Source organism: Hypomesus transpacificus, chromosome 15 (assembly GCF_021917145.1).
Source record: "Hypomesus transpacificus isolate Combined female chromosome 15, fHypTra1, whole genome shotgun sequence".
NCBI classification, from domain to species: domain Eukaryota; kingdom Metazoa; phylum Chordata; class Actinopteri; order Osmeriformes; family Osmeridae; genus Hypomesus; species Hypomesus transpacificus.
The window spans coordinates 4,649,339-4,676,819 of record NC_061074.1 but is presented as its reverse complement, the minus strand read 5'-3'; the positions used below and the strand labels follow the sequence as shown (position 1 = coordinate 4,676,819).

The following is a 27,481-nucleotide window of genomic DNA, read 5'->3' as shown; positions in this document are numbered from 1 at the left end:
GTGATTTGTAGTAGCATTTCCAATTTCCCCTTTGTTCACTGGTTTACTAGATTGTCTTGATGCATGCAGATGAAAGACCGTGGGTAGATGTGTTTCCGGTTTGTCAAACAGTCATTTATTGTGTTACTGATAACTCAAAAACATCCAAATAAACAACTAACAACAGCAAAGAAAGCATGAAAATCAGCTAAAGACTGTATCTTGCTCCTACATAATTGTTTATTCCATGGAAGAGAGTGGGTAGGACACCATATATAGTCAAAGTTTTGGTTGCTTTGAGTTAATGAGCAGCTGGAATCCAGTCTCTATAGTCAGCAACAGTATAATACGTGCATGGAATAAAAACTAAGGGGCACTAGATAGTTTTTTGATTTGAATGTTGTCCTAATATATAATTGCCTCTGAGCAGGTTTGTATATCATGATGAAAGTAACAATGGATGGTTGTGATGTTTGGCAATGGGGAACGGGACTCAGAAGTGGAAGGTGCACTGGTACTGCAAACACAGACAGTTAGATCATTTCTCCAGACCAGCCGCTCCCCTGCAGAGTCAGCGAGCCTCTGCTGCTTAGCGAGCTGTGTCCTCTCAGCCAGAACAGAACAAACATCAGCCAAGCTTTACAGCCACCTGTCACACACACACACACACACATACACATACGCACACACACATAGTACAATAAACACATATCCAGAGCTTTGAAAATAAAGCTCTAACACTGATTACAGGCTTAAAACAAACCCCAACTTCCACTGTCATTGAAAAGCATTGAATGTTAATGAATCGGAGACCCTTTGCTGGCTGCGTGTAGCTGTAAACAAGGAGGGGAAAACAACTCTCCCACCAAAATGAATACAGTACACTCCAAAAGGAAGCACACAGATGGACACGTGCATAAGCATTCAATGCATAACATTTGTGACGCCTTAGCCCTGGCACCATCTCTTAACATGTCTATAATATTTCCATAATACCCTTCATCTGGTCTATGTATGATTCATAAGCACAATCCCTTTTTTGCACATTTGGCTCTTTCCATGGAACAAACATGGCACAAAGAGGTCATTGAGTCTCATTTCCTTTTCAATAGTAGACCACTTATACATGTGTTTTTTAAGGATTATGTGACAGGGAATGACGCAATAAGAATGATTGCCTGTTCTTACACTAATTTCGTTGATTTGGCTGTTTAAATTGTTATTTCAGTTTGTTATTATTAAATCGTGTCACTGCAAATCCCTCTATTGTTTTACGTATATTTACACACTTTCACACTCCTTATTTCACAACACTCCAATCTTATTGCTTCAAACTTTCGCAAACGCTGAAGTGGTTCCAGTAGCAAACGCTAGGAGCTGTCCGTGGTACTGAATTGAAGGCTGCGCGCTGTCTTTAAAAACGAACGGTACACGCAACGGGCAATCGGCTTCACAAGCATTTAAAATTGTGCCCAGTGTCACAGTGGGCTGAGCTTATACAGTTTACAGAGCAGGACACTGGTCAACAAACGCGTGGAGATCCCGTGCTGCGTATGCAAACCCTTAGTCTCTCTGCAACTGGCTGACGGACCGCTCTTCCTTTCATTTTTTCAAGGAAAAAGTGTTGATCCCAAGGACATTTATTTCTCCTATTAAGGACTCCAACAACGAAAACATGAGTAATTCAAGCAATTTCATTGGCACTGTGTTGATTCTCCTTGCTGTGGTCACGGATATAGGTGCTAAAGGTAAGATAGCCCTATCAATTGTTTGGATTTTTGGTCACTTACATCAGATTCTGCTAGCAATTCATCTCTTCCTTTTTTCGTGCCGTTTTGGTGATGTTGTTTGGCTCTTGTTCTTAAAGAGGATCTCAATTCATGAATAAGTCACACAACTCCTTTAGATCACCTCTACGTGTGTTAGACAAAACAAAATGGGATGTGGAGACGATGGTTGCAAAAACAGTGCATTACTTTAAGCTAAAAAGAGGACTTCTCGAAGGCAAGCTATTCAGACAGTACTTTTTCTAGGCTTTGTCAATTCTGTAACATGGAATTATGTCAGACATTTTAATCAACTTTGCAGTGACATTTCAAACTTCAAAAAATCTAATTTAACCTACTGCTATCATTCTCTGTTACTATCGATATTTTGAAACATTAAATAATTACTCTGTTAATAGTCTATATGTGTCCCATTACAACAAGGTGAAATTGGCTAGGCCAGCAATATAATCTAAAAACAACTAACATGAACATCAATGGTTTCCAAACCAAAATAATTGTTATACTACAATTCAATTTATATTGACTAAGGTATGCTGAATACAGATGCATAAGAAATCTTCAGTCTTGGTAATTTAACAAAAAACGTCTCTGAACACTTTCATTTAATCTGTCCCGCTCTTTGTCCTCCGGAATTCCTCATCCTATTGAGGGTACTGTGAAAGTTATGGTATTACTGAATTATCATCACCTTTTGTCCTTCTCACAAGGCTTTTCCCTTAAAACTCACATTCCATTTGAGCATTCAAAGTAATACTTTAGGTACAGTACACCTTTAAAAGCAATAAAGCTAATGTGAGGCTCCAACAATTACAATTGAGCACAGAGAGACTTGGTAAGCTAAAAGCCAGAGCTCATAATAAATTGATGATATTGTATAAGAGTGTCAAATATGGATGGGGTCAGCAGATTGAATTTGGGCTGTCCATCTGTAACCCTCTTTTTGACTGTAAATCATACTTCCTAACACAGAGCATTCTGGTGGACTGTGTTGACTTACATGGTGTGTGGGTATACATAAATCATCTATATAAGTCTGGCTTTCTTTGGTTCAAATTAATCCGTTCCAATTCTACACATCACTGTTTTATTCTAGTGTTCTTGCAAAAGCATAGGTATGATGTTTTGTACTATGTAAATATTAAAGGGGGACATTGTCTCCATGCAATGAGACAATGTCTCATTGCAGTAGAAGAGCTTTTCCAGAACAGCTCTACCAATCAGGGCAGGGTGCTATCCCTTGAAATGACAGGTAGAGGGAGTTTGCTATTAATGCTGCAGTTTTACAGCAGACCTCCCTTGATCTCACCTAAGTGGACCGTATGAGTATCAGAATGAAATACTGTCCATTCCTGGCCCCTCTTGGTCTCTTCAGAATCCAAACCAACATTTCCAACAACGTTTTCCATGCAGGAGTAGCCCTGGAGTAACCCTGCTAGGAAAACCCCTACAAGCTCCCAGCAGCTCTCAGAGGGACCCACCTACATCCTCCCCAACTGGTCGTGGTTGATTGTCATGTGGTGAACCACATGGGGCGACAACCACATGCTATGCTATTTCACCCAGGTTTTTATGGTTAGATTTTCATGGGAAGGCTGGTGATTAACACCCCTGTTCTTAATTCCTCAGGCTGAGGGTCATACTGTAAACACTCTGGAGATGCTGTACTGGTGCAGCTGTACGTTGATGATCCCAGAGTGAGTCTTGTGACAGGTCAGCATGGCTGAGAGGCTGCTGTACAGGCTAGCAAGCAAAGTCTTCATCCAGAAGTCTCAGAAATTATGCTTCTGTCTAAAAACATAGTTGCGGTTAATGTTCATGTTTTTAAAATAAAATGTACTTACAGTACCACTGTGTATCAGTCCTGTATGCATTACATGAGGCACTTGTAATATAACATGCATCCTATTTTGTGTTCAATGTTTGTGTGTCCGTGGATGTGTGTGGTTTTTCTGTTAGTCATTGTGTTGGTTTGATTGGTCAGATTGGAGCAAACGCCTCAATAATGTCAAACTTTATTACCAGGGTTTGGGTGATGTTACCATTTTTAAGAACCTTTTTCCCTATTATGTTTTATTTTGTCAAACATCCATAGGAAAGCTTGACCTAAATATGCCACAATCTGTAAGCAACAGTATGCTTTTCCAATTATAGAAGTTGTTTTCTTTCTGTCTGTGATTGTGCAGTGCGTGGAAACAGTTGGCTTCCTCATTCGCTCATTGTGAGCATGAAATCATCACAAAATCATTGTAGCATTATTCTTTACAATAAATATTTATTCAGATTGAAAATTCTGCCATAATGGTTTGTGTATTAACCAATGTCTTCTAGATCATGAAGACAGAGAATTTAGAATTTATTTGGTGCCTTAAAACACCACATACATCATATTTCATACGCCGGCTGTCCTTGACACGCTGTTGTTTGGGATGTAGATGTGACATTTTCGCAGGACACTGACATGGAACCCTCTAGAAAATGGTTAGTCTATATTGTGGGCTGTGAGAGGGGTTTCCATAGATTTATGTTCTTGTACATTTTCAAATTGAAGTGAGTGACCTTCTGAGCCATCCTTCCTCCTCCCCTGCATGATAGCATTCGCCTTGAGTGCTGCAGAGGGTCCCTTTCACAACATTTCCAGATTGAACTCATTATTATGGAGAGAGACCCTGTGATAAGGCAAGAACCTCACCCCACTCCAACCTTCCCAGTGAAGAAAAAGCAATTGTTCCCGTTGATGTGAAGTAATCAGCATGAGGGCTTTTATTCTCTTTTAAATTAAAAGCTGTGCGCTAATATTATTGTAATTATGATAAGATGTGTTATGATTTGGGATGAATGTCTACTTTTTTCATGATTTATGCATGATTGACCCATCAGACATAAATCTCCTTTTGCGCCTCGTTCTCATCAAGGACTATTCAGAGCAGTGGGTAGTCTGTCCTAATTGTTTCAGAGCTTCCTTCATACGTGCTCAATTGAAAACGAGTGTTGTTCAGACACATCCGCCTCCTCACTCTCTGGAAAGGGTCCTCTGATTCAAAATAAATCTTGACACATCCCAAGTGGTGCTGAGGGGGAGGATTGCTCTTATTTTCTCCCCCCTCTCGTCTCTTTCCATTGGCATCACCTGTAAATCGAGCAAGAGAGCGTGTGAAGTGTTTACCCCCAGTTGCTGTCAGTCAGGACAGGTTTTTCCTACGGTGGTGATTATTTGCTTTATAAATCTTCATCTCTCTGGGATGGATTTCTCCACGGTGACAAAAGAGAGGGAAATATATACACTGCCATCTTTATATATAATCATGGTTCATTCTGTCCACTGTCACCCTACAGCCTTGTTTGAGCTATTTCTTATTTGAATTTCAATTCAAATTCATTTTTTTAGGAAGCCTCACTGAACAAACAACCTATTCCCTCTTTTTCTTCAACATCCTCCAAACAAACCTTCCTTTGATGCCATTACTGCCCTAGGGTCTTGTGTGAAAACATAGTCATATTAACACTCTCAGCCATGTTACTGACCCCTGATGTCATAGAACAGCTTTCACTCAACATGTTCTCCAGGGACTAGGGTGTTGTATTTATTATTAATCAATGACCAATCGAGGCTGCCATAAAGTTTAATGTCCAAAGACTGCCTACATGCTTTTTACTTATGTCTTCACTGCATAACATGTATAAATCATGATTCGCATTAGTAAGGTGTTTAAGTGTGGATATGGCACTCAGAGATTTCATTTATGATTCCATACCAAGATGAGCGAGGCTCCATTTGGTCTGATTGGTTTTAGCTCAATAACACTTCGTGATATCCATCCATCCACATCAGAATCCATCTAAACTTATCTCGTCATCAAAACGTGATTCTCATTTCATGTCATTAATCTGATATAACCACACCACCAGCTTATAGTCTCTTTAACGCAACATAGCATTCATTTCACCTCTGTCTCTGTGTCTCTGTGTCTCTGTGTCTCTGTGTCTCTGTGTCTCTGTGTCTCTGTATGTGTCTCTCTCTCTCTCTTTCTCTCTCTCTCTCTCTCTCTCTCTCTCTCTCTCTCTCTCTCTCTCTCTCTCTCTCTCTCTCTCTCTCTCTCTCTCTCTCTCTCTCTCTCTCTCTCTCTCTCTCCCCAAGTTCCGTTGTCTTCATCGATCGGCCGTATAAGAGGAAAGCAAACGTTAGCACAGCGAATCGGCCCTGTCCGATCTCCTCTCATGGACTGGCACCCTGTGTACACCTGGCTAATTGGTGCTGGCGTCTGCTACACATGCAGAGCTAAGGGCCTCTCCAGAACCATTAGGCCTTTGACAGCCCCAGCCCTCCTCTCTTTTTGTCCAGACAGCCAGCTCCTGTCCAGAGGGCACCTAATCAGTATGGGTGGACTGGTGCTGTCTGAGCTGGTTGCAAAGCAATAGGTAAACACTTAACACGGATGAAGGAACAGAGGACTTTAAATAAAACAGTATCTTATCTTTGCATCTGTTGCAATTGGAATGAGTACACCAGAACATTTGAGTTTCTCTGAAAACCAGGCCATATTTGAGAAGGGTGCATAGATGGAGATTACAGGAGGCTGTGCTAGCACTGTAATTACTTTTATCCCACCAAATGGTTATCCCACAACTGATTCTCATGAAAGAAGCTTGTAGGTAAATACATTTTTTTGTTGTCTCGTAAGGACATAGTTGTAAACTTGAAAAATGGATGTAGAACCAAAATGAAAGTGCTGACTTGATAACATCATCTAGGAGCTGTCAATATGCTTCTATAATCTGGCCACCACCACTGTAGGGTTATAATTCCTCTCATATTTTATGCGTATAGGTAAAGCCCTTATAAATGAAAGACACTTACATAAACAGCAGTTCATTCATATGTGTACAGTAGGTTCTCTGAATGGCATGAAGGCTTATCTGCATGGTGCTGTCTGTGCTCTGTTCTTCCTTGAAGGATTGTGTGTAACCATATGTTTTGTACTTAACATTCGACAAGCACACTGTTTCATAATGTTTGCTTGCTCAGTTAGCCAAGCCATTTGCTCTCATTGAGCATGAAATGAAAGCAGAATCAAAAAATCTGCTTTTAGCTGACTACCCATTCAACTGCTATTATACTGTAGGCCGTGTAAATGAAAAACGTTAATCATTTTTAAAGCATGCAAAATTGTGCATGTATAATATATATATAAAAGCAACATATATATACACACATTTATGTGTTGTATGCTTTTTAGGAGGCAAATGAGTATAGGATAAAGTGTATGATGAATCTGTTCAGTTTCTTTCTATTAATCAGCGCTATTGGCCTATCAGATTGACAGATAAAGTTAGGAATGGAGAAGCGTAAATATCCCTGCTCTCAGGGCTGTAGTGCCGTCACAGTGAGCAGGTAATGAACTGACCATGTGAGACGCCAGTGTCAGTATCCTCGGAGGCCTGTCTCAGCGATAATAAAGATGAATAATGCAAATTTAAGGCAAACGGCGCAGGATCCTGTCGGCTGAAATCAGCAGTGTCGTTATTTACCTTTACCGAGTTGCCAGTTGGGGAATGCTGCAGAACACTGAGCACTAGAAAGACCGACGCTGAAGGTTCTGAGCTGTAAAACTGCAGAAATAACTAAATGCCTCAGCATTAGAGGCGTTAACGTTGAACTTTATGTTAAGTGTAGTTCCACCTATTAAATAGGCATGAATGTTTGTAAGTGTCTTATTTTAATAGTTAATGGATTTGATAACAAAATGGAATGAAACCTTATGTTTGAAGTTTGCCAAACGAAAAAAAACATATATCAGATAACTAATTCTGAATGCACGTGACCTCTGGGTTGAAATGTATTGCCTGGAATAGTGGCTAATTTATGTGAAAAGTTGGGTACGAGTTTGGTGCATCTGGGTTTAATATGAATACCATCACTGCTGGCTCTTCCTTAGAGCCATATTTCCACTGTGAGCCCAGATGCATTCTATTAAAGACATCTGCTGACAGATGCCATCTCAAATATTGATTACTTTGGAGGGGACATGTCTTTGCCCTTTCAGCCTCCAAAATGCTGAATGCCCCAGAATATGCCAACAGTCAAAGCAATGCGCCGCGCAAGCTAAAACTTGCTTAGTTGGCACTGTACGGATGATCTAATATCAGGTTTGCTGTGTGGTAAGGGTTAATCTCGAGGAAATTGAATGCCAGATGGTAACTTCTCGCAAGTTCAACAGATCTGAGTATGCAATCCTTTGACTTGAAAGAGCTCTTATCGCATTTCAATATGCACTTTTAATCAAACCATTATGAGGAAATGTTAATTCAACAGTAATGACAAATTAATTGTCCTCATTTTCTGCTTGCATTTTCTGCTGCACATTGACGCTGCACATGGAAGTGTACTGAGCTGAAGGAAACGTTACGCCTCTCTGGACCCATATATAAATGGTGCCTGACATGTTATCAATCATAAGGGCAGGGTGAAATTGGGCAGGCGTAGCACATCCAGTTAAGAAGCCTCATCAGCAGAGCAGCAATTTTATTTGGCCTTGCAGTACGTCACACCAACTAAACCCTTCCCCCTCCACCACCCCCACCTCACACACAGCTCTACCAGAAGGACACAATTTATTCTGTGGGAATCAAGCGTGTCTGATGTACGACTTGATATTAGTGATATCTTGGAGGGGAAACATTTTAATTTTAGAACATCTTCAGGACTTGAGTCTTGCATTAGATAAATTATGCTGAACATTTTTTAATTGGTTTTGTTTTTATAAACATTCAAATGCCTTCTTGATCCCCATATAACGAAAGTATTTTTTACTTACAAAAAACATTAAATATTTGACCAGCATTGGGTTTCCTAGAACCTAAGGGGCTCTCCAATCAACTGTGCACCAATAGCAGGCAGTCAACCTCCGATTCCCCTCCAGAAATCCAGGGCCTGAGCAGTTCAGCTCCCAGGGAAATTGGGCCAGCTGCTCACTAATCCCTGTGCCCCACAGCTTTCCCCTAGTAGAACTTCCATTAAACAATGTGTCTGTCCTCAATCTCTGCTCTCTTCACACAGTGACCGAGTCGTAATGCAATCTACTTCCAGTGTGTTGACCGTGCTGCAGCTGGCCCTCACCTCTGTCAGAATTGGAGGCGTAGACCTCTCTACTCTGATTTAAGAGTATCTCAAGTGGACACGATGGAAGAAGCTCTCTCACGGCTGTTCTGTGTGAAGATCAGGCTTTGAAGACGACGTGCACCGAGTCGGATTTGCATCAGATTGCATCCTTCAATGAACAATCTCACTTAGAGACTGATGTGCCAATATTTCATCTTTCTTATAGCTTCACTTAGATGTTAGACTTTCCCGTTTACTGAAGTTTCACCTGCGATCCTTCTGCATCCAAGCAAAGACAATATGCAGGCCAGACACGAGGCAGACACCCATTTAAACCTCATTGACGCTGTCAGGGTGTGTTTGACTTCATTGTGGCTGCTTGTAAACATACTGTGTCATGGATGAACGGTACCTTTGTGACTCTGAGGAAAATGAAACTATGCTTTATGGATCATAGAGCAGCAGCAGTGTGCAAAGTCATATTACTTACCATTCTTAGAATGAAATATCCTGCTTTGCACTTTACTGTATGCACACCAAAGCAATGAAAGACTCCATTCAGTGAATATTTCTTCAGTCCTTGATGCAGAATCTTGTTCTTGATTACATTGCATATAAAGAAAAAGAGAAATGGACTGGACTCCATATAAATCCAAAGCAATAAATATGTTTTAGGATGGAGAAACCCCTTATCAATTAAAAGTTGGAGAACACTTTATCGAGTTCATTTAAATGCTACTTTAAACTATTTATAGATAATGGACCCACAATTAATCAATGATGATTTCAACCTTACATAATGTTATCAGTGATTTATGTGGACGACTGCATAAACCATCATAAATAACATTCGTCCATGGGCTTTTTAATCAATGCATGCATTGAGGCTTTGAGAGAAAGTCAGTCAGTGAAGATTGTCAGAAAAGGCACATAAGAGAGAAAGAGGGAGTAGATGTTTACCCAAGGATTCTAAGAAATGTTTTATTAAATGTTTCTGCTACTATTATTCCATGCAGCTATCTTTGGCCCATTGTTTGTGAAGTAGTATTGTTTTTTAAAGGACTTCAACTGTGAACAAATGTGTAAACACACAAAAATGCACTAAGGGTGTGGTGTATTACTTTCATCAAATTTTTTACATTTTGAATATGACACTAAACTATTTTTTTTTAAGTACTTGAGGATTTGAACTCTTTGTTTTACATGCAATAACCTATGGACATTTCACATATGGCAGGTGAATTATATGGCATAGGCAAGCAGAGTCTCCCATTCTTTCTGAGACCAAATAAGACTGAAGGGAAATGTGAGAAAGGCTATTCAGTGACTCAGTTTAAATAGGTGAACAAAAGTCTTTTTCGCCCTTTTTTCATTATCATGCTTTCAGATTCCCATTTGCTCACTATCTTGTCCATTCCCCCCACCTCTGTCACCCGGTCTCCTCACTTCTCTCTCTAGTCTTGACAGAGGAGAATCTGGAAGGAAAGGCAATTTGAAGCAGCGTTAACCGTAGCCTTGCCTCTGACCTGCACCATGGCATTAAGCCTCCTGTAGTGAAAGTGGCTCTACTCCTTTGCAGACACACACATGCGCACACAAACGTACACGCACACTCAATCCTGTATGGTGAGGCAAACTCTCACTTTCTCTCTCTCCAGCAATTGGGATCTAGCTCACTGAAACACATACACAAACCCAGGCTCACTTGCACAGGCACACACACATACACACACCCTGGGGAGTCCTTCACCTACTGACCTCACATAGAGGAAGAGATTATCACAGACTGTGGGTGGAATGTGAGAGCGCTGACCTTGCTCTGGAACTTTCTTGCTTTCCTTTCTGAAACATTCATGTTAACCTGTGTGAATGTTCTAGTCAATATCTGCACACAGTCATATTTCCAATAATAAACAGCAGTTGGTGAAACTATAACACGCAAGCCCAGCAGTGCTTATAAACGTATCTTGGAAACTTTTGTTTTGATACACAATGGTCAACCATCCATAAGAATTTAACTATTGTGGTTCGGGTTAGGTCTCCATTTACAGAACACACTGGTCAGAAACTTTCAGTTTGAGGAAAGGAAAAACTCAACAGTCTCCCATCATTGTCCTTAAAATATCTTCTTTATGGCCAGAAGCTAAATTAAGGCATATTATGGCAAAAACACATGACCGGATCAGCCTAGTTTGTGCAAAGAGGTATGTGTGCAAAAATACAGAGGAGACTGTTATTGATTAATGAAATTCGTAATACATGGTATTTTCATCTGTATTAAATACATTTTCTAGGTTTTTGGTTGTGCTTTTGTTTTTTTGTTTTTTTTTAAAACTCCAGTTGGCCCATATGGTCCCAGCTTGGTGCTGATAAAAGTGAGGAAGTGGCATAATTACTGTTTTTACACAGCCATATGAACTGCAATTAGTACATTTCTCATGCCTCATTGGCCTCCTGCGCACTCTTTAGAGTTGGACAGCATTGGAACCTTTAACCCTCTGTGGTTCATTGCCAAGCTAAACCCATTAACGCTCCATGAAATTGCCATAGCATTACATTTCCAGTACACAGACAACACACCCAATCATCTGTTTCACCTAGTAAGCCATTGCTCATTGCTCTGAAGTGATGGACAGAGCACAAGGAAGGGGGGATTACAGTTGGACAGTTTCTATTGTGACCTGTTTCATCAGCTGGTGCCCTCTGTAGCTCAGAACTACACACACAAAGACTAACCACCAATCAGAATGCAGCTGTTGGCTTGCAGCAGTGTTGCAGTTCCTGTTCCATTGTTCAATCCCAATGAGGATGAGAAAAAAGTACTCTGAAATCACCAGTGTTGTATCTCTCCTGCACCATAGGTTTCCATAGCCTTTCCAGATGTGTGTAGCTCTTACATTTTGCGATCATAACTGTCTGTGTGTCTGTTTGGAAAACTATTGATCTAGTTGCCCAAACGGCTTGAAAATGGGATCAAGAGACCGGATTTTTATTTGATATGTACTCTAATTCCATCCATTTGCTTGAAAGAGAAAGAGAGAGTCCTTGAATTGTTACCATGGAGATCCGGAGGAAAGTAATGGACAACAGTAGGGAAGTGAGCATCATCACAAAGGCTTCAAAGGCCAAGCAAAGCCAACTCATGATATATCACTGATACACATGCGGTGTCCAGACTCTCCTGGCCCAGCCCAGGTGCCTTTTAAGGTAAAAGAAAAAGCCTCCCCATTGATCTGAGTTTACAAAGAGGAGTGGGCTACTAACAGGGACAGTACGGGTCAGCAGCAAGATCAAAGGCTGCTTCCTCCTCCATGCAGAGGTGAAGAGGGGCGGCAGAGGGAGCTGTATATGTAGGGACCTTACTCTCTCTCTCTCTCTCTCTCTCTCTCTCTCTCTCTCTCTCTCTCTCTCTCTCTCTCTCTCTCTCTCTCTCTCTCTCTCTCTCTCTCTCTCTCTCTCTCTCTCTCTCTCTCTCTCTCTCTCTGTGAGAGGGCAGGTGTAGTTGTGTTTTAAGAATCATGGGCACACTGCCATTATAATCCACATACCAAACCATATGTTTTTTCAACACTTACAGTTGTGATGTCCCACTCTGTCCTCTTCACTGTTTACCCTTTCCATACTTACAAAAGTTTTATTCTGGCACTAGTTTGGAGAATTATGTGAAACTGCTCATCAACTGCTGAAGTGCATTATGTCATTGTTTGCATAAACACAACTGGCAGTTGATGGAGACCACAGAATGACCTATAGCTGACTCTCTCCATAATGGTGGGTGACAGAAACAAGGGATTGCTGGTTAAGAACTTTGCGTTCATACTCAATCTTTTCTTGCTATTTTTTTGCAGTGACTTGGTAAGTGCTATGTGCCCATATTTGACTCCCACACACACAGTGTCCTGACATGAGACAGGAAAATCCAATTAGTGTATCAGTTCTATGTAGTTCAGTGTTTACAGCTGGAGGCATCGTTGCACTCTATGTTACTTATACATGCTTTCATGGCGCACTCATCTAGAGCTTACTGTATTCTATACTTAGAAGAACCCTATCAGATTGTCTTCTTTTGGGATCGTAAATGTTTGAAGGTCACTTGTAGGTTGTGAAGTCTGAGAGCAGGGGATCAAAATATTATTGTATCATTGACTTCCTTTGATGGGGTGTTTATATACAGATTATAGTCGGGAGTGAACAGCAGAGAGCAGATCTTGGGATTCTCACAGTTAATGCTACTAAACTTCCCATCTATTACTGCACATGTACTTCAGAAGGAATGGCCTACAGTCATGGTAAAACAGGGTTTCCTGCAGGGGAGACTGTGTTAAGCAGGCAGGTCAGCTCTATACGCCTCTCTTCAGTGCTCTTTAATCCCTGCCAGAGGAGTCATTAGACATAGCAGACACATAAATAACTAAAAACATAATTTTTAGTTTAATGTGTTTTAAACTAAAAAAAGTTTTAATGTGGCTACTGGAGCTTGTTTATAAGAGGGTGCTGGATTGTAATCGCTCACATCTTGATGATCAAGGGAGCTATGTTAATGCTTCACAGTAGTACCAAAGTGATTTTCTTTATTAATTATAAAACGCCTCAAATCGCTCTGTAGACTTGTTGAGTCTTTACATGATGATAGGAGTGCATCCTGATCCTACTGTGACACATACTTAACACCGCCCACTGTGACGGGAAAAAGGACCCAGGATACATGTGTGTTTCAGTGTTGCAAACGCCACAAAGAACTGAAGGAAAATGAGACCATTTTGGTGTGGTGTTATTTCCATACTGTTTTGCTAATTTAGCTGAATGATGAAATACCATGTTACCCTCTAAGGCCTTTCTGAAATATGTGCACAGTGTGCACAAAATTATTTTCTTTCCGTAGCTGGACAAGCAGTCTAGCGAGTATTAGAACCTATTACTAATGAATACATTGGAGTGGTGTCAGAAGACTTGACAGCGTACAACGTAAATTAATTCTTTTTGTCACTGTCTAGCGGTTGTTACATTAACACGAGGGAGGCAGAGAGAGTTTGCTCCTTGTTTCAGACAGTTATAGTCTCATCCCATATCTTTCCATGCAAGAGTGCCTGACCAAGCTAACATACTACACAGTGATATTGATTGGTTCTGTCAAGTACATTAGCAGTGATGGAGGATTCTCTCATAGTGCTCTCTCTGTCATTAAGGGGCCAGCCTTGAGTGAATTGGAGGGAGAGGAAACATGGGCTCCCAAGGTAAAACGGATGTCACTCTTCTCCATTTACATTTGACTGAAAGCAACCTTGAAGAAGGCATCAGGTCCAATATGAAATGGGCCCTCCAGAGGTCTCTACAGAAATAATCCTTCAAAGCTAGGCTGGTTGTGTATAAGAGCGTGTGTGCGCTCTGTTGAATGTTCTTGTGGTAGTGCATGTACGTGCGCAATTCCAGTGCTTGTGTTTGTCCATGGGGGGAGTTATCGACCATTCTCTAATGTCTTTCAGTTTTATGAGTGCAGATGGGAGGTGCCTTACCCAGAGCTATCACTCTGGAAAGCATTCCATTAGGAGGTGAAATCCCCTCTCACCCCTCTACTGGCATGTTAGTTCAATCTACTCAAGGTCAGACAGTTTCATTGGCCTCCCCATAGAGCCAGCTTGACAACTGATCAGGAAGCGGATTGGCACACACTGGGGGCTTGAAGGAAGAAGAGCCCATATCTCTTTGGTGTAGCTCTGTACCTTAGAGGCCAGGATTACGTCACATGACTCATGACTGATTGCCCATTCAAAGACCCAAAACCAGCTTCAGTTCACCTCTTTCTCATTGGCTTTGGACAGCAGGACAATAGAGTGTTTTTTCTGAAGCCCTGCAGCATGTTCACTTGCAGCCCCACTGCTGCGTGGACAGTTTGCTACATTTACAGAGCAAAATTCGCCATTAGTTAAACTATCTTAGTTTCAGTATAGTTTAGACACATTGTATTGTTATTTATAAAGGTACCAAATGGTTGTGACATTGTACATGTAAGGGTTTGAGGGGGGGGGGGGGGGGGGGGTAGGACATTTGAGGTTTGCCAACACTTCACATAGACTTCAGGTATTTAGTAGCAATATTATTTAGGGAATATCAGCCTTACAAAGTATTTTCTAAATCTCCAGGGAGCTGCTGGTGAAATAGCCTGACTGTATTAATGAGCTTTAAAGTGATCTGTGACTTCTGCTTCCCTTGCCTGTTTGAGCCGGTGTGACTGGACTCTCTCAGGGGACCCCTGCTCGGCTCCAAGCACCCTTTAATTAAGGGAAATCTTTGCGTGCAGACGGATCAGTGAGGTCTTTACTTAATGCCTTAAACACAGCTCAATAGTCCCGCCAGATTTCTCACAGAATCTATGGATCTACAATCTCCCTCTACATATGATATACCAGTGTGTGTGCACACACACATAATATACAGTAGTTTTGTTGGAATTATTTTGTTTTTCTTTCAGAGTAGAATTGGGAAGTAATCATATTTTTTTCACTGCAGTTGCTAAAAGTACCTACACAGCTTCCCAATAATATGACTGTTGGTCCAATATTTATGTTGATAAATCAACAGTCTACACAAAATCAGTGTGGAGATTATTTGTTCTGGTTAACTAACCCTTTCATAAATTGTATGTCTTGAAGTGGTAAGCAGACAATGGGGGTGGAGCAGCCCATTGAACTGTCAGATGAATCAGACCACACAGCTCCTAATCGTTGAGGCAAAGATTGTCAGAAATCATCATCTATCCCTATGTTAGACCCACATTTGCAGAGGAGCTTCGCCTGTAGAAATGTCTGGGTGTACTTAGGCTAGGAAAGAAAAGGCCAGTTATTCTGATATATTTGAAGCAGACAGCTGCAGGAAGAAAGATGCTCTCAGTGCCCGTAATGAGATCAGGCACCACTGGAGCCAACACCCCCTAGGCTCAGGAATCGTATGTGTAGCCAACCAGAGAGAAGCTCAACAAGTCACTGCTCAGCAAGGAGGGAACGACTGGTTAAACTGGTTGTAATGGATAATTTACCATTCTTGCTAGTAGCTTACATTTTAGAATCTACAGTAAGAAATATGGGTTGTTATTTCCTGAACAGAAGAAAACTGGCCAAAATCCTATTATATGACAAGTTTTACATTTTTGTATATGTGATTAATGTCTGTGTAATTGGTCTTCATTGCCTTTACTATCCCTTTATTTGGTGCAACCATTATTGTAATTAAGTGACAAGAAGCATGCTGAGTTGAAAGACACTAGGAAGGTGCAATAACTGCCCTCACAGTTGCTAATAGGGTGCAGTCAGAGCCAGTTTTCTTTTACTATCCCTGATGTTCTGTAAGACACACACACACAAATAATACACCTTCTAAATGGAACATAAAAATGCAACCCAAAACCTCCTTCACTTATAAACAGTGCTGTGTCCCTTTTGTGAGAGCTGCTGTGCAGAATTGATCGTCCTCGGGCCAGGAACATACCGTCCAGACAAGCACTCCACAACTGTCCCCGTATTGTATATCCAATGGACCTCCCTGACCTGATGACACGTACACGACACACGCATGCCAACCACCTCAACCACCACCTAATTAACCCTTTACTGCCTAATACAAAATTCCGAACATTCCATATGCTGTTGAAATATGATATGCATATTAATATTCATATTTTATGGATTTTCATATAAAATCATACACCTTAACTGTTTATACCATCTTGAAGAGGAGAACTAGGGGATTTTTATCATGTCAATGAATATATGATTACTTAAGGCAAATCATATTTTATCAAAGTGGTTTCAGGTAGATATTTTTAACAAAAACTTCTCCATCCACCATACCTCATCAGACAACTGAATTTGTCACCACTTTAATTACAAGATAGAGAAAAACTTTGAGTAGGTGGAATATCCACAAGTCTGTGGGCAATGTAGAACAGAAGACAGATTAGAAATACCTTATTTTGATTAAAAGTTATGACCATTCTTGTGACTAGTGGAGACATGGGGGAAACCGGAATTATCCTGTCCCAAAAGCAGCTAAAAGCAGCTAGCGCTATGGCTAGATACTCCTCTCGATAAGTAAAAAACGTTCGAGTTTCTTCCACAATCGACCGAATTGGCCAAACAAGGCATGTACATTTAGCTTAGAGTATACATAATCTACCTAGTTAATGTTGTTTTTCGAAGTTTTTTAGAAATCTGCTCAAATCGAAGCTAAACAGTGCTACTACCGTCATTGCTGCCTGTCACAAACGGCCAAGCCGGACACGTCATTCTTTCCTGAAAACACTCGCGTCACTCCCACAAACAAATTCTTCGTAAGTAAAAAGTTGAGACTTTTAATAGACAATATTGACAACACATATTAAGGAACTTGTCTTAACTCATAATATCGTCTCCGATTTCAATTCGAAGCTGTATATCTAACACTGTAGGCAATCTCCCATGGTCTCTGCTCTGGCTCCGCCTCAGAAAACAATGGCTGCCGTTGCAGACGATAGATTTATTTCCCCCTCCCACTAACCCCTTAACCAATGATATGTGCTTTGAGCTTAAGTTGTCATGAGTATCTGGCAGTTTTCAGAAATAAAATCGGTGATTGGATGGCAAAGTTATTAAGGCGGGTTCTATGGGTCTTTTTCGACCCATATTTGAATGGTCCGGCAGGACAATGGTTTGGTAATTCAGAGCTATTGTCAGTGCTACAGAAGAGCAAACACATACACTATTGTTGAACTTTCATGTTTGAATCATTCATTAGGTGTGACTAAGCCATATAGCCTGGCTGGGATTCATAAGCTTAGCTTATTGTTCATCCATCTAATGTACACAGTACCTGACCGGTCCACAGGTTCACCGGCCCAGAATTCTGTGCTCCAGGTGATTAGGTGGTCATACTGTGGTTTCTAGGATCCACTTGTTTTGCGTGGTCCGTGTTCGGTGTTTCAATCTGTATTGATTATTCAAATCTTCTGTGGGATTCACAGGGGGATTTGTTGCATCTTGCCTTAGAGGGTAATTGTAAAATTCCATTAAGATTTCTGGATTTCCTGAGAACAAAAAACAAGACAAAACACAATCCTTTCGAAACACATCCCTCTATTTCAACAACTCTGTACTCTTACAGATTTGGAGATAGATACAAACTTTACTATTAGTCTTTCCATCAAGATAAAAATTGAAAACAACCTGAGCTCCTCACTTCCTGTATATCAGATCATTTCTAATGAGTTCCCTCCTCCAGATATTAGGAAGATAGGATTTACTGTCCAAGGTGCTCTTCTGTCTTTTTGCTTGTTTGCTTGATATAGAGCCGAATACATCATTTGATTACATGAATAGATATTGAAGTAAAAGTGAGCTTTTATCTAGCAAATCATTATTATTACACGCTGGTCATAATATCTAATCTGCAGTTTGCAAAAAAATTGGTTTAATTTGAAGTAAAAAATAAAATGAAAAGAATAAAGAAAAAGGTTTCATTCTCCAAGAAAACTGATCCTAACCCACAACACCAGATACTGTACTGTTCAGTTTGGCTTTACAACTCCAGAGATAAACAGTACAGTGCCGTAGCCTCCTCACACCTCTCTCCCCTGATATCGCGCTATGTGGAGCAGCACAGTGTCTGAAAGCTAACCTAAGGATAATCTGTCTGGCTCTGTCAGGCTTGGAGTGAACCTCTCCTGTACACTCTTATCAGCATCACCTCTCCAACCTGTCTGAATGTTTACCCCTGAAAAGTTGAAAAGCAAGGAAACATGTCCTGTGATTTTAGCCTCCTAATATGTTCTCGTAGCAGATGGGTATGTGTGTCAAAGTGTTAACTCTCAACTATCGGCTCTCCCTGCTGGATGTAGTGTGGGCCTTTAGGCCCTTGCTGTTTCTCTGATCCTGTAACGGGGGAGAGTTGATTAATAAAATATTGCATGGAGTCCATGCCTCTTTATCTTATTGCATTCGTAGAGGACAGGGTGGAGGGGATTAAGGGGATGCTGGTAGTGGAGCTTTGCCCAAGCTAACCCTACCCAGTGTTGATCACAAGGACGTCACAACCCCTCCCCCTTCCAATGGAAGCTGGTATTTTGTCCTTTTCCAGTTGGTTGACAGTGTGACTCGGTTCAGGATTCGAGGGAATTAACATGCCGTCCCAGGGCATCTGACATGGAAGGTAATGGGAGAGACAATAGAGGTCAGCACCCGCAACCCATCTCTCACAGTGATGCCTCCATTGCCTTTTCAGAACAAGGGTGTTGAACTGACAAACAAGTGTACTGTCACTGTGCTGTGTGCACACTGGTTTCTCCGTCTCCACTCTTGTAACCCACCCCATTCTCAAGAGTCAGAGGTAGGAAAAATAAAATACTTGTATATCTCACCATCCCTCCCCGACCACCCATACTGTTTTAACAGTTGTTGCTGTATGTACTATAATGGCGAACTCAGCACCAGCTTCAGGGTGGGTGCACATGGAGATCTGGTGCTTCAACACAAATTAGCCATGACAATTTAATGTAATGGTGTTCCTTTGTGGTTACAACTCCATTTGCAAGAGCAATGTAGCTCTGGAACGTCAAATGTGTACAGTGCACGGTTGGTTGAGCAAAGGCGTGTGAGCTAAATTCCCTTTGTTGTCTGTAGCATATCTCATCTTACAGACCTGGACTGCTTTAACTAAGATTTCCCAGATTGCTGTAACTAGGATGTAACTATACAGGTTTTTTGTTCCCACACTGCGTTTTTTCCATACTTTCTGTTTAACATTGGCGCTCTGGATGATTGCTAGATTCTTTGTAGGTTCCTTTCTCACTTTTGGTTTTCTCACTTTTTTCTATGCTGTACAGTAGTGTTGTGATGAGTCACCATCTGCAATGGAACCCCTGCAGTGCCATGGACCTGCAGTACTGGAATAAAGTTAGCTGTGATCTATACATGCTGTTTTGAAAGGACACTGCTCTCTCTTGTTCGTTTGAACACAAATCTCAACAATGACTAGTACCGAATGTGAAAAGACTGGTGATTAAGACTTATATTATCGATAGGTATTGACTCCCACTCCATGGTGTGACATGTTAATAATAGCTCCTCTGCATGGTAACTAGTGATATACTGTGAATCAAATCACAAATTTCCTGAGATGTTTGTGGTGTGTTTTTGTGAGGACAGACTAGGTACCAGGGTTACAGCCAGTGTGTCCGATACTGGATTTAAACCCCCCCCCCCCTCAAGTGTTATCATGTTAACTGTGAAACGTCTTTATTAAGTCAAGCTTTGTACAGTCTAGGTGAGGATATTCTTTTCAGGACAGCCACACGTTATCAATTTCTGTTACAGAACTTTGGGGTGTTTATTTAAACAATGGTCCTGTTACGCAATTTTTTCATCACCAATCCTGAGGACAAGTTACATGGTGGGCAGGTGGGCAAATGTAATTTTCAATAGTTGAGGGCTGGGCCCGAGGGCATAGCATTTGGTTCTGGGATGTGACGGCTGAGACCATTTCTGTGTGCTTTGAAAAATATTTTTTCTCATTGTAAACGTCTTTTCAGTGCTGTCAGATTGCGAACCTATTGGAATTCGGTGCCCTTGTAAGAAGCTCACCCTTCAACCTCCTGTCTTTGTCTGCAACCTGGCAGGTTCAAAGACTTAAATTACACATTGTGCAGTGCCAAAATGTATCTCAAATCAATGGGAATACGCTTTACAAATGCATAAGTAGGAACATAATGAGTCTGAGCTTGTGACCTTGAGCTGGATGTCTGGCTACGCGCATGGCAGGTTTTTTCTGACATCTAAGGCAGTAAAAATATCCCCAGACGACATGAAAATTTTACCCTTTTTTTGGTAATGAGTATGCTGACAATCTGTGGTATTATTTTTTCTTTTCATACTTTTTCAACCCCTATCTGGAGCCTGACAAAAAGATGTTCGGTCTGTTATCACTTGCACATCACTCATCGGCATCTGCTGGTCAGTGTATCTTTTAAATCAATCCGCTTATCAGCTCACCTTCATCCCCTTGTTTAGGCTCAAGAGCTCTCTACCCCACTGGAGTAAAGTTGGCAGTCACATCATTTATGGCTCAGTCCGTTGACCTATTGTTTAAGTGACAATGATTGCTTTTCTAACAGGTCGATTGATTTAAACTAAAATATATTCCTGTATTAGTGGAAGCAATACTGTACCTCCCTATGAACTCTCAAAAATGTAATCACCTTGACCTTTTACCAACAACATGCAATTGAATAACCATAACCTTTTCAAATTCACAAAACCCTTGGTTTCGCACATTTTTCGTGACCACCAAATTGATCGTAATCTTGGGCTACATATTATGTCAAAACTCAAAAGAGGCATTTCATGGATTTTCTCAGGGAGCTGTGGAGAATCTTCATCAAGCTCGTCTGAAGTTTAGAAACAATAGCGCCTTTCATCCCCAGGCATGCCATTCAAAGATGTTGTCTCTCACCTCCCTGGTGTGAAGACTTCAGAGGTGGTCTGAGAGGTGTCTATGTGCTAGGGAAACGCTCACACCTCACTTTAAACCTGCATGCAACAGCAGCAGTGTATTTGTGAACAAGTCTGTGCTGCTTCGGTGTGTTAGAGATGACGTTTGACTCACAGAGACAAAAAGAGAAGGGGGAAAGGGGGAAACGTGGCAGGAGACGTGCACCTGCTGTGCTACCTCACATAAACAGGCAGCTGCAAGCCCCTGGCAATCACAAACAAGCTTATTGAATTAATGTTAAAAGCCAACCAGGCTCCAAGCTTGGGAATTATAAATCAAGAGTAATCAGAGGAGTATAATTGATTCAGAAAACTGGTTGCTGTCTTCAGCCAACACAAACTCTGCAAATGGATTTATTAAGGTGTAATATGTTGTCACAAAACAGACATGCCACTTACTGTGTCAGTGCTAAAATAACATTTGTCATTTCTGGTCACTGATTGGGTAAAGCAATAATAAGGATGATGGTTTAGCTAAGAGAAAGTTCAATGCAATGGCAGACACAAAGAATCTATTCTGTACAACATCAGTTCTGGAATCAGGAGCTGCACTGAGCAGAAACCCAGGGACCACAGACAGTGTTTATTATTTTGTAGGAAGAGATTCATGCTCCTGTTCTGTTGTTTCAGAAGAGTTGTGTACCTCACCATGAGCAGTAGTAACAGTTTCCCTCTTACTCTCTTCAAACCAACCGTCAACTCATACCTTACACTTTTCTGGCTCACCCATTCAATCCATCTCAGCAGTTTACTGTAATGTTGCACTTGGTATTATGTCTGTGTCTCATGTCTTTTTGTTCATTACCGCAACAAACATCAGCGGTAATGAAGTTTTTTTTGTGTAAAACTGACAGTGAGCTAAAGCTGGGTTAGGTGAAATGTAGACCTGAAAAATTTTTTTTTGCCAATTGACATATGGAAAAACGTTTTGTTTTAAGGGAAAACAGACATTGAGGATTGTTGCTCTGGTTGTATCTATAGTAGTTGGCTGAAAGAAAAGCCAGGACTGTGTCTCAGTAGGTCGGCTGTCATGTGGAGATTCAATGCTGGAGGCGGCAGAAACGCGTGCCCATCTGTGATTGAATCAGTGACCGGCTCGTCTCAGTTATCTAGATGTGTCAGAGAGAGCTGCTCTGGGTGGCTGTCTTGCTGATAAGGCAGGTCACAACTGCCACAAGAAACAAACACACCTCACAGGTGATGCCAACACCGATGGGATCCTCTCAGATTACAGGCCTTATCATTTGCTGTGATTATGTGTTCACTTTATTTATGACCTTATAACTTTTACATAATATACCAACTCCTTAACTAATGTCAAATTAAAATGTTGAAGATATGAAGGATGGGCCTAACAATAAAAACTACACTGGATAAGCAATTGGATTTATTAACATTATCAGAATTAGTGATGTTGCCAGGCACAAATTAATGAACAAATCAGTATAAATCTGAGTATTTTATTAGTTATCATTGGGCCAGTCTGCACATTACATGCTTTCGAGTTTATTTTCTGTGTGCCACAAGCTGCAAAGGTCTGTCTACTTTGCTGACTTGATATTGCACATTAACAGACGTTCATATTGTTTTGTGGTGGAATTTTTAATCACATCAGTATTTTACTTGTCCCTTGTCATCCAGCTTCCATTTTCATTGCTTAATAGTGTTTCTACTTGCAGAACATGGCCCAGAGACATACTGTATTTTGGGCTGTTTGTTTTTCTTGATGAATTCCCCCATGTCTGTCTCCTTTTCAGTCTCCTATAATTAAGCTTGCATTTGGGAAATCAACAACTAAAACACTTTGGCATGAAGAGTAAATAAGAAGTGGATTTTCTTCACTGACAACACCAGCAGACGAAAATTGGAAGTTCAGAGGTTGAGATATTTTGACTACAGGCTGTCTCTCATGTTAGATGTGGGTTGTTCATGTTGACTTCCTCTCTGTTCCTCTCTGCTGCACTCGTTTCACACCTGCTTGCCTTGCTGAGAGCTATCTGTAGTATGCCCTGTCTCAATCGGCTAACCCTGTAAGACCCGATATAAAATGTCAACGTCACCTTTAGCTTTCCAAAAAAGACACATTTGCAATAAGATTTTTTTGAACGAGTACATTTACATTACCAATGGGTCCTATTGTCTTGCCTCGCAATTGTAGCACCTGGGCTACACAATGTTATTAGATAAATTTGGTCTTAAAAAAAAAAAGAAAAGAGCAATTAAAGAGCTAAAGGTGACGTTGTAATTTTACAACAAGGGGTCTTACCTAAGTCTCTGTGTTGGGGTCGGTGGAGATCAAAGAGGAGGCCAGCACCCAACAAGGGTGCGGCTGAAATGGGGAATCAGCTCTGAAATGTATCCAACCTTGTCCTGTGCATTTTGAGTTTGATTACAAGAAACGCTTCTGTACCGAATGTCACTGATATGTAAGATATTGCAGCTTTATCACCAAGCCTCTGGAACAACAAATGCAATTCTTACATAATCTTACTGGTTTTATTGTTACAGTTATTTTTGTTCAAATCTCCACACTGCTGCCCTTTGTCAGAAGCTATCTAAACGTTCAGATAGTGTGATTATTTACTAGATCAGTCCTGCAGACATTTGTAGTGCTTGAGGAAAGGGAGCTTCTGTATTCTTTATGTTATTCTGCGCTAACTGTGTTTGCATTCAAATTTAATAGTATTACTAAATTGTTCTACATTAAAACCACATTAGTCTTCTTTCCTATCCATACCCATATCATGCAAATCATTCTCCCTCCTCTCTGTCTGCTTCTGCCACAGTATGTCTCTCCGCTCCATCCTCTCAGCGGCTGGTTCTGAGATTTCTCTGGACCTGTTGAAATAGCAAGTCTATCTGTAGGCTTATCTTGTTCCATCTGAGAGCAGTAAACTCTCATCTTTGTGTCTGTCAGTTTAGGGAAGGTACGCAGCCAAGTGTAACTGCACTGCAATATCTGCTTCCTTCCAAACAGTGAAAATAGAGCTGGCTCCAAAACTGTTGAATAGAGTTTGCTTCGAAGCTATGAAATTGTTCTGTCTTCCCTGAAAACATTGCTTATATATCCTGCTAAACCCTACCACTCATTGATTTCAGTGGTATTTTTATTTGTATAGGCCTGCATTTCTTGTCCTTGAAGTTTGTGAAAAATAAGAAAGAATATTCTCTGCACTTACCGTGCTTGAAATGAAAATAAAAGCCTTTGCTCGCCACTATTGAATTCTTGAAGGGTGAATGGATTGAGTTTGTCCTTGCTTTAGTTTCAAAACGTTGCCATAGTTTTTTCTTAGACATGTCCAATTAAAAATAACCTTAGAACAAGAACATCCTTTTTAAAACGTTGATCTTGAAAGTGTCAGCCATAACTGACAAGGAGATTTCTGTTTGTGTGTATACATATGCGAACCGTATAGATATATTCTATATTTACTGTGATGTTGGTTAAGGATAAGATTGACTGTTGCTAAATTATTGATTTGATGACTTTTCTTGTCAGTGTCAATTTTTTCTACATGAGACCAGTTCAAATGAATAATAATGAGAACTGCAATGCTGTGGGTTGGTCTGGTCAGAGTAGGATGATGATCTCTTTGATTGAAGGGGGGTGGCTGCAGCATGCAATCCATCAGGGATGCAGACCACAGGCAGCGGCAGCTGCAGCGACAAGGTCCTTGATCTTCCCTAAAGCTGCCAGGCAGTGATAGGTCCCATGACTCCATGGGTCCGCCCCCATATTTCTTAATCTAATTGGATTGTGAGCTGTCAGCAGCTCATTTGTAACACAGAGGTCCCTGTCTCCAGTATCCTTGCCTCATCTGCCATGTGTTTCACTCAGGGCTCCCTAGTTGGAGAAGACAGAACATTGAACAGAGGTCTCTCTCTCGCGCCCGTCTTTCTGTCCCAATCCATCAATGTTTTACCACCTCCCTCTACCAGTTATTTCCTTTATTAGCACCCTACAGTCCCTCTTTTTCTCTATATACATTCAACCTTTTTGCCTCTCACCACTTCATTTCTTTCTGTTCTGCTTCCTGTACCACTGAGCTATCCCATCATGCCTCATCGGTCCAGTTGAGTTTGATGTTTTGCTAGCAGGTGCCCACTGATGCCAAGACTCAGTTGGAGCAGAATGTCTCTGCTTGTTTGGTTTTGATGTCTAGACATACGATTGGTAGAGACGGGGTAGGATGGAGATTTAGAGAGACAAGTAAAGCTGTGACTGGACTCAGACCTCCCACTGCACTGTGCTGTGACTGACAGACCACTCCAGCACCTCAAGAGGATCAGTTCAACCATGTGGGATTCAATCTGATATAGGAAGAACGAAGCTGAACAAGCTGTGACAGTCAAGCTGATATGGAGATCTAAATAGTGTGTGTGTGTGTCTGTTTGTGTGTGGGTGATGGGTTATTGGAATTGCTACTACTAAACTGGGGTACTAATTACATATTAGATTTCATACATTGTAGTATGTAGAGTAATCTTAACCCTCATTTTGACTTAAAAATACCCCAGTAACAGCCTAAAAAGTTTCCCTTTGCCAAAACCCTTCTCTGCATTCATTCACAACTGACAGAAATTTGCACAATGGGTGTCCATACATGGCTTTTATCTTTAAACTAGGTCTACACATCCTATTCAATTCCACCCTAATCCTGTTTGTGTGTTTGTTTTGTGAGGCTGCAAAACCAGATGCTTCTATTATGTAGTGAACTGAGCCCATTCACAGCTTATAACCAAAAAGCCTTTATGCTGATGTGATGGTGGTGGATTTTACAGCGCTGCCAGACATTGTCCCTTCACTGTCTCCATTCAACACAAACATGCTAGCTTGAAGTCAGAAATGGCAGCTGTTCCACCTGGCTGATGAAAAAACATATGCATCCTAAACAATCATCCACATCATATACTCCTTAAAGGTTCATGTTCTACACCTCATGTGATAATGACAAAAACCTGCAAGAGATGCTGTTCTGAACCCTAAAGATTCCTTTTCAGTTAATGCCAGCTGCTCATGTTCAGCTGTCTTTATTCTTTATCCACGCCAGACCCTTTAAAAACTGTATGCAGTTACTTAGTCCTGACCTGTGGATGCATCGCCTATGGCCCAACATGGACACCTGCTGTTATTCAAATGTATTCTCCTACTTGGTTCAGTCTGACATGGATTTGAAAGCAAGTGTTTGGTCATGTTTTGTTCGAGTTACTTTCATTGTACATCCCTGGGTAGACACAAGTACAGGAAAGGTTGAAAAGGAATAATTTGGGGAGGTTACACGAGGAGCATCCTCCTGATTTGAGATTTGTTTCTATTTTCCCCTCTCAGGATAATGAGATAATGAGGCCTGCAAATGAGAAGCGTAATGTTATCCATGTCTCCTCCTGAGCCTCACACCAAGAGCATGATTAGACTGCAAAGTGCTTGTTGATGACTCCTTTCCTCTGATGCCAGTGGGTGGTGCAAAACCTGCTGCGTGATGTCAGGAAAACAAAAAGACTGAGAAAAAAATATATATATATTGATGGATTTTTAAGATTGCAGTCATTTGTTATCGACTGTAGCACTTTTTCTTTTTGTCAACACACCAACCCAATTGTTGTAGTGTTGTAATTTTGTTGTCACGTACAGCAAGAAGGGGCAGGATACTTTTTCAAGAAGTTACGTTTACTAGAATATAGTAAAGAAAATGTGTATGCTCTGTTACATGGTTAAGATAATTTATTGAAGTACAACCTCATTTTATTACACCAATTTATGCACTGCATAAATCACTGCCCTGTCATTTGGTGTGCTGTACACTTTATGGCATTGTTGTGTGGTAGGGCTGCCAAACAAACTCCCATCACCTCTATTCCAGAGGGAATTCATTTGTTCACAGTGGTCCGTGTGAGCCTTTTGGCTGTGAACATGACAGGGCCTCCAGCGGGCAGTTCTGAGATGAGTCTCTGAATCCTTATTGATGATTGCCCACAGTGAGCTCTTGCAGGCCCTGCCTCTCAGCATTTGGCACAGAGAGCGAGGAAAAACTGAAATGAAAGCATGTCTGGATTAGAGCTTGTTAAAGCGGGGAGAAGAGACTTTAATTGCTCTGGCGTTGTAT

General features: G+C 41.0%; 1 protein-coding gene across 2 annotated transcripts in view; it reads left to right on the top strand.

Annotated features, from left to right (window-relative positions):
* Positions 1–1,428: 1,428 nt before the first annotated feature.
* sez6b (seizure related 6 homolog b) overlaps positions 1,429–27,481 on the top strand; it is a 66,778-nt gene continuing 40,725 nt past the window's right edge. For both annotated transcript variants that reach the window (XM_047036611.1, XM_047036610.1), the window contains exon 1: positions 1,429–1,727. In XM_047036611.1, the coding sequence (XP_046892567.1) occupies positions 1,655–1,727 (73 nt within the window). In that variant the 5' untranslated portion in view covers positions 1,429–1,654. The remainder of the gene's footprint in view (positions 1,728–27,481) is intronic.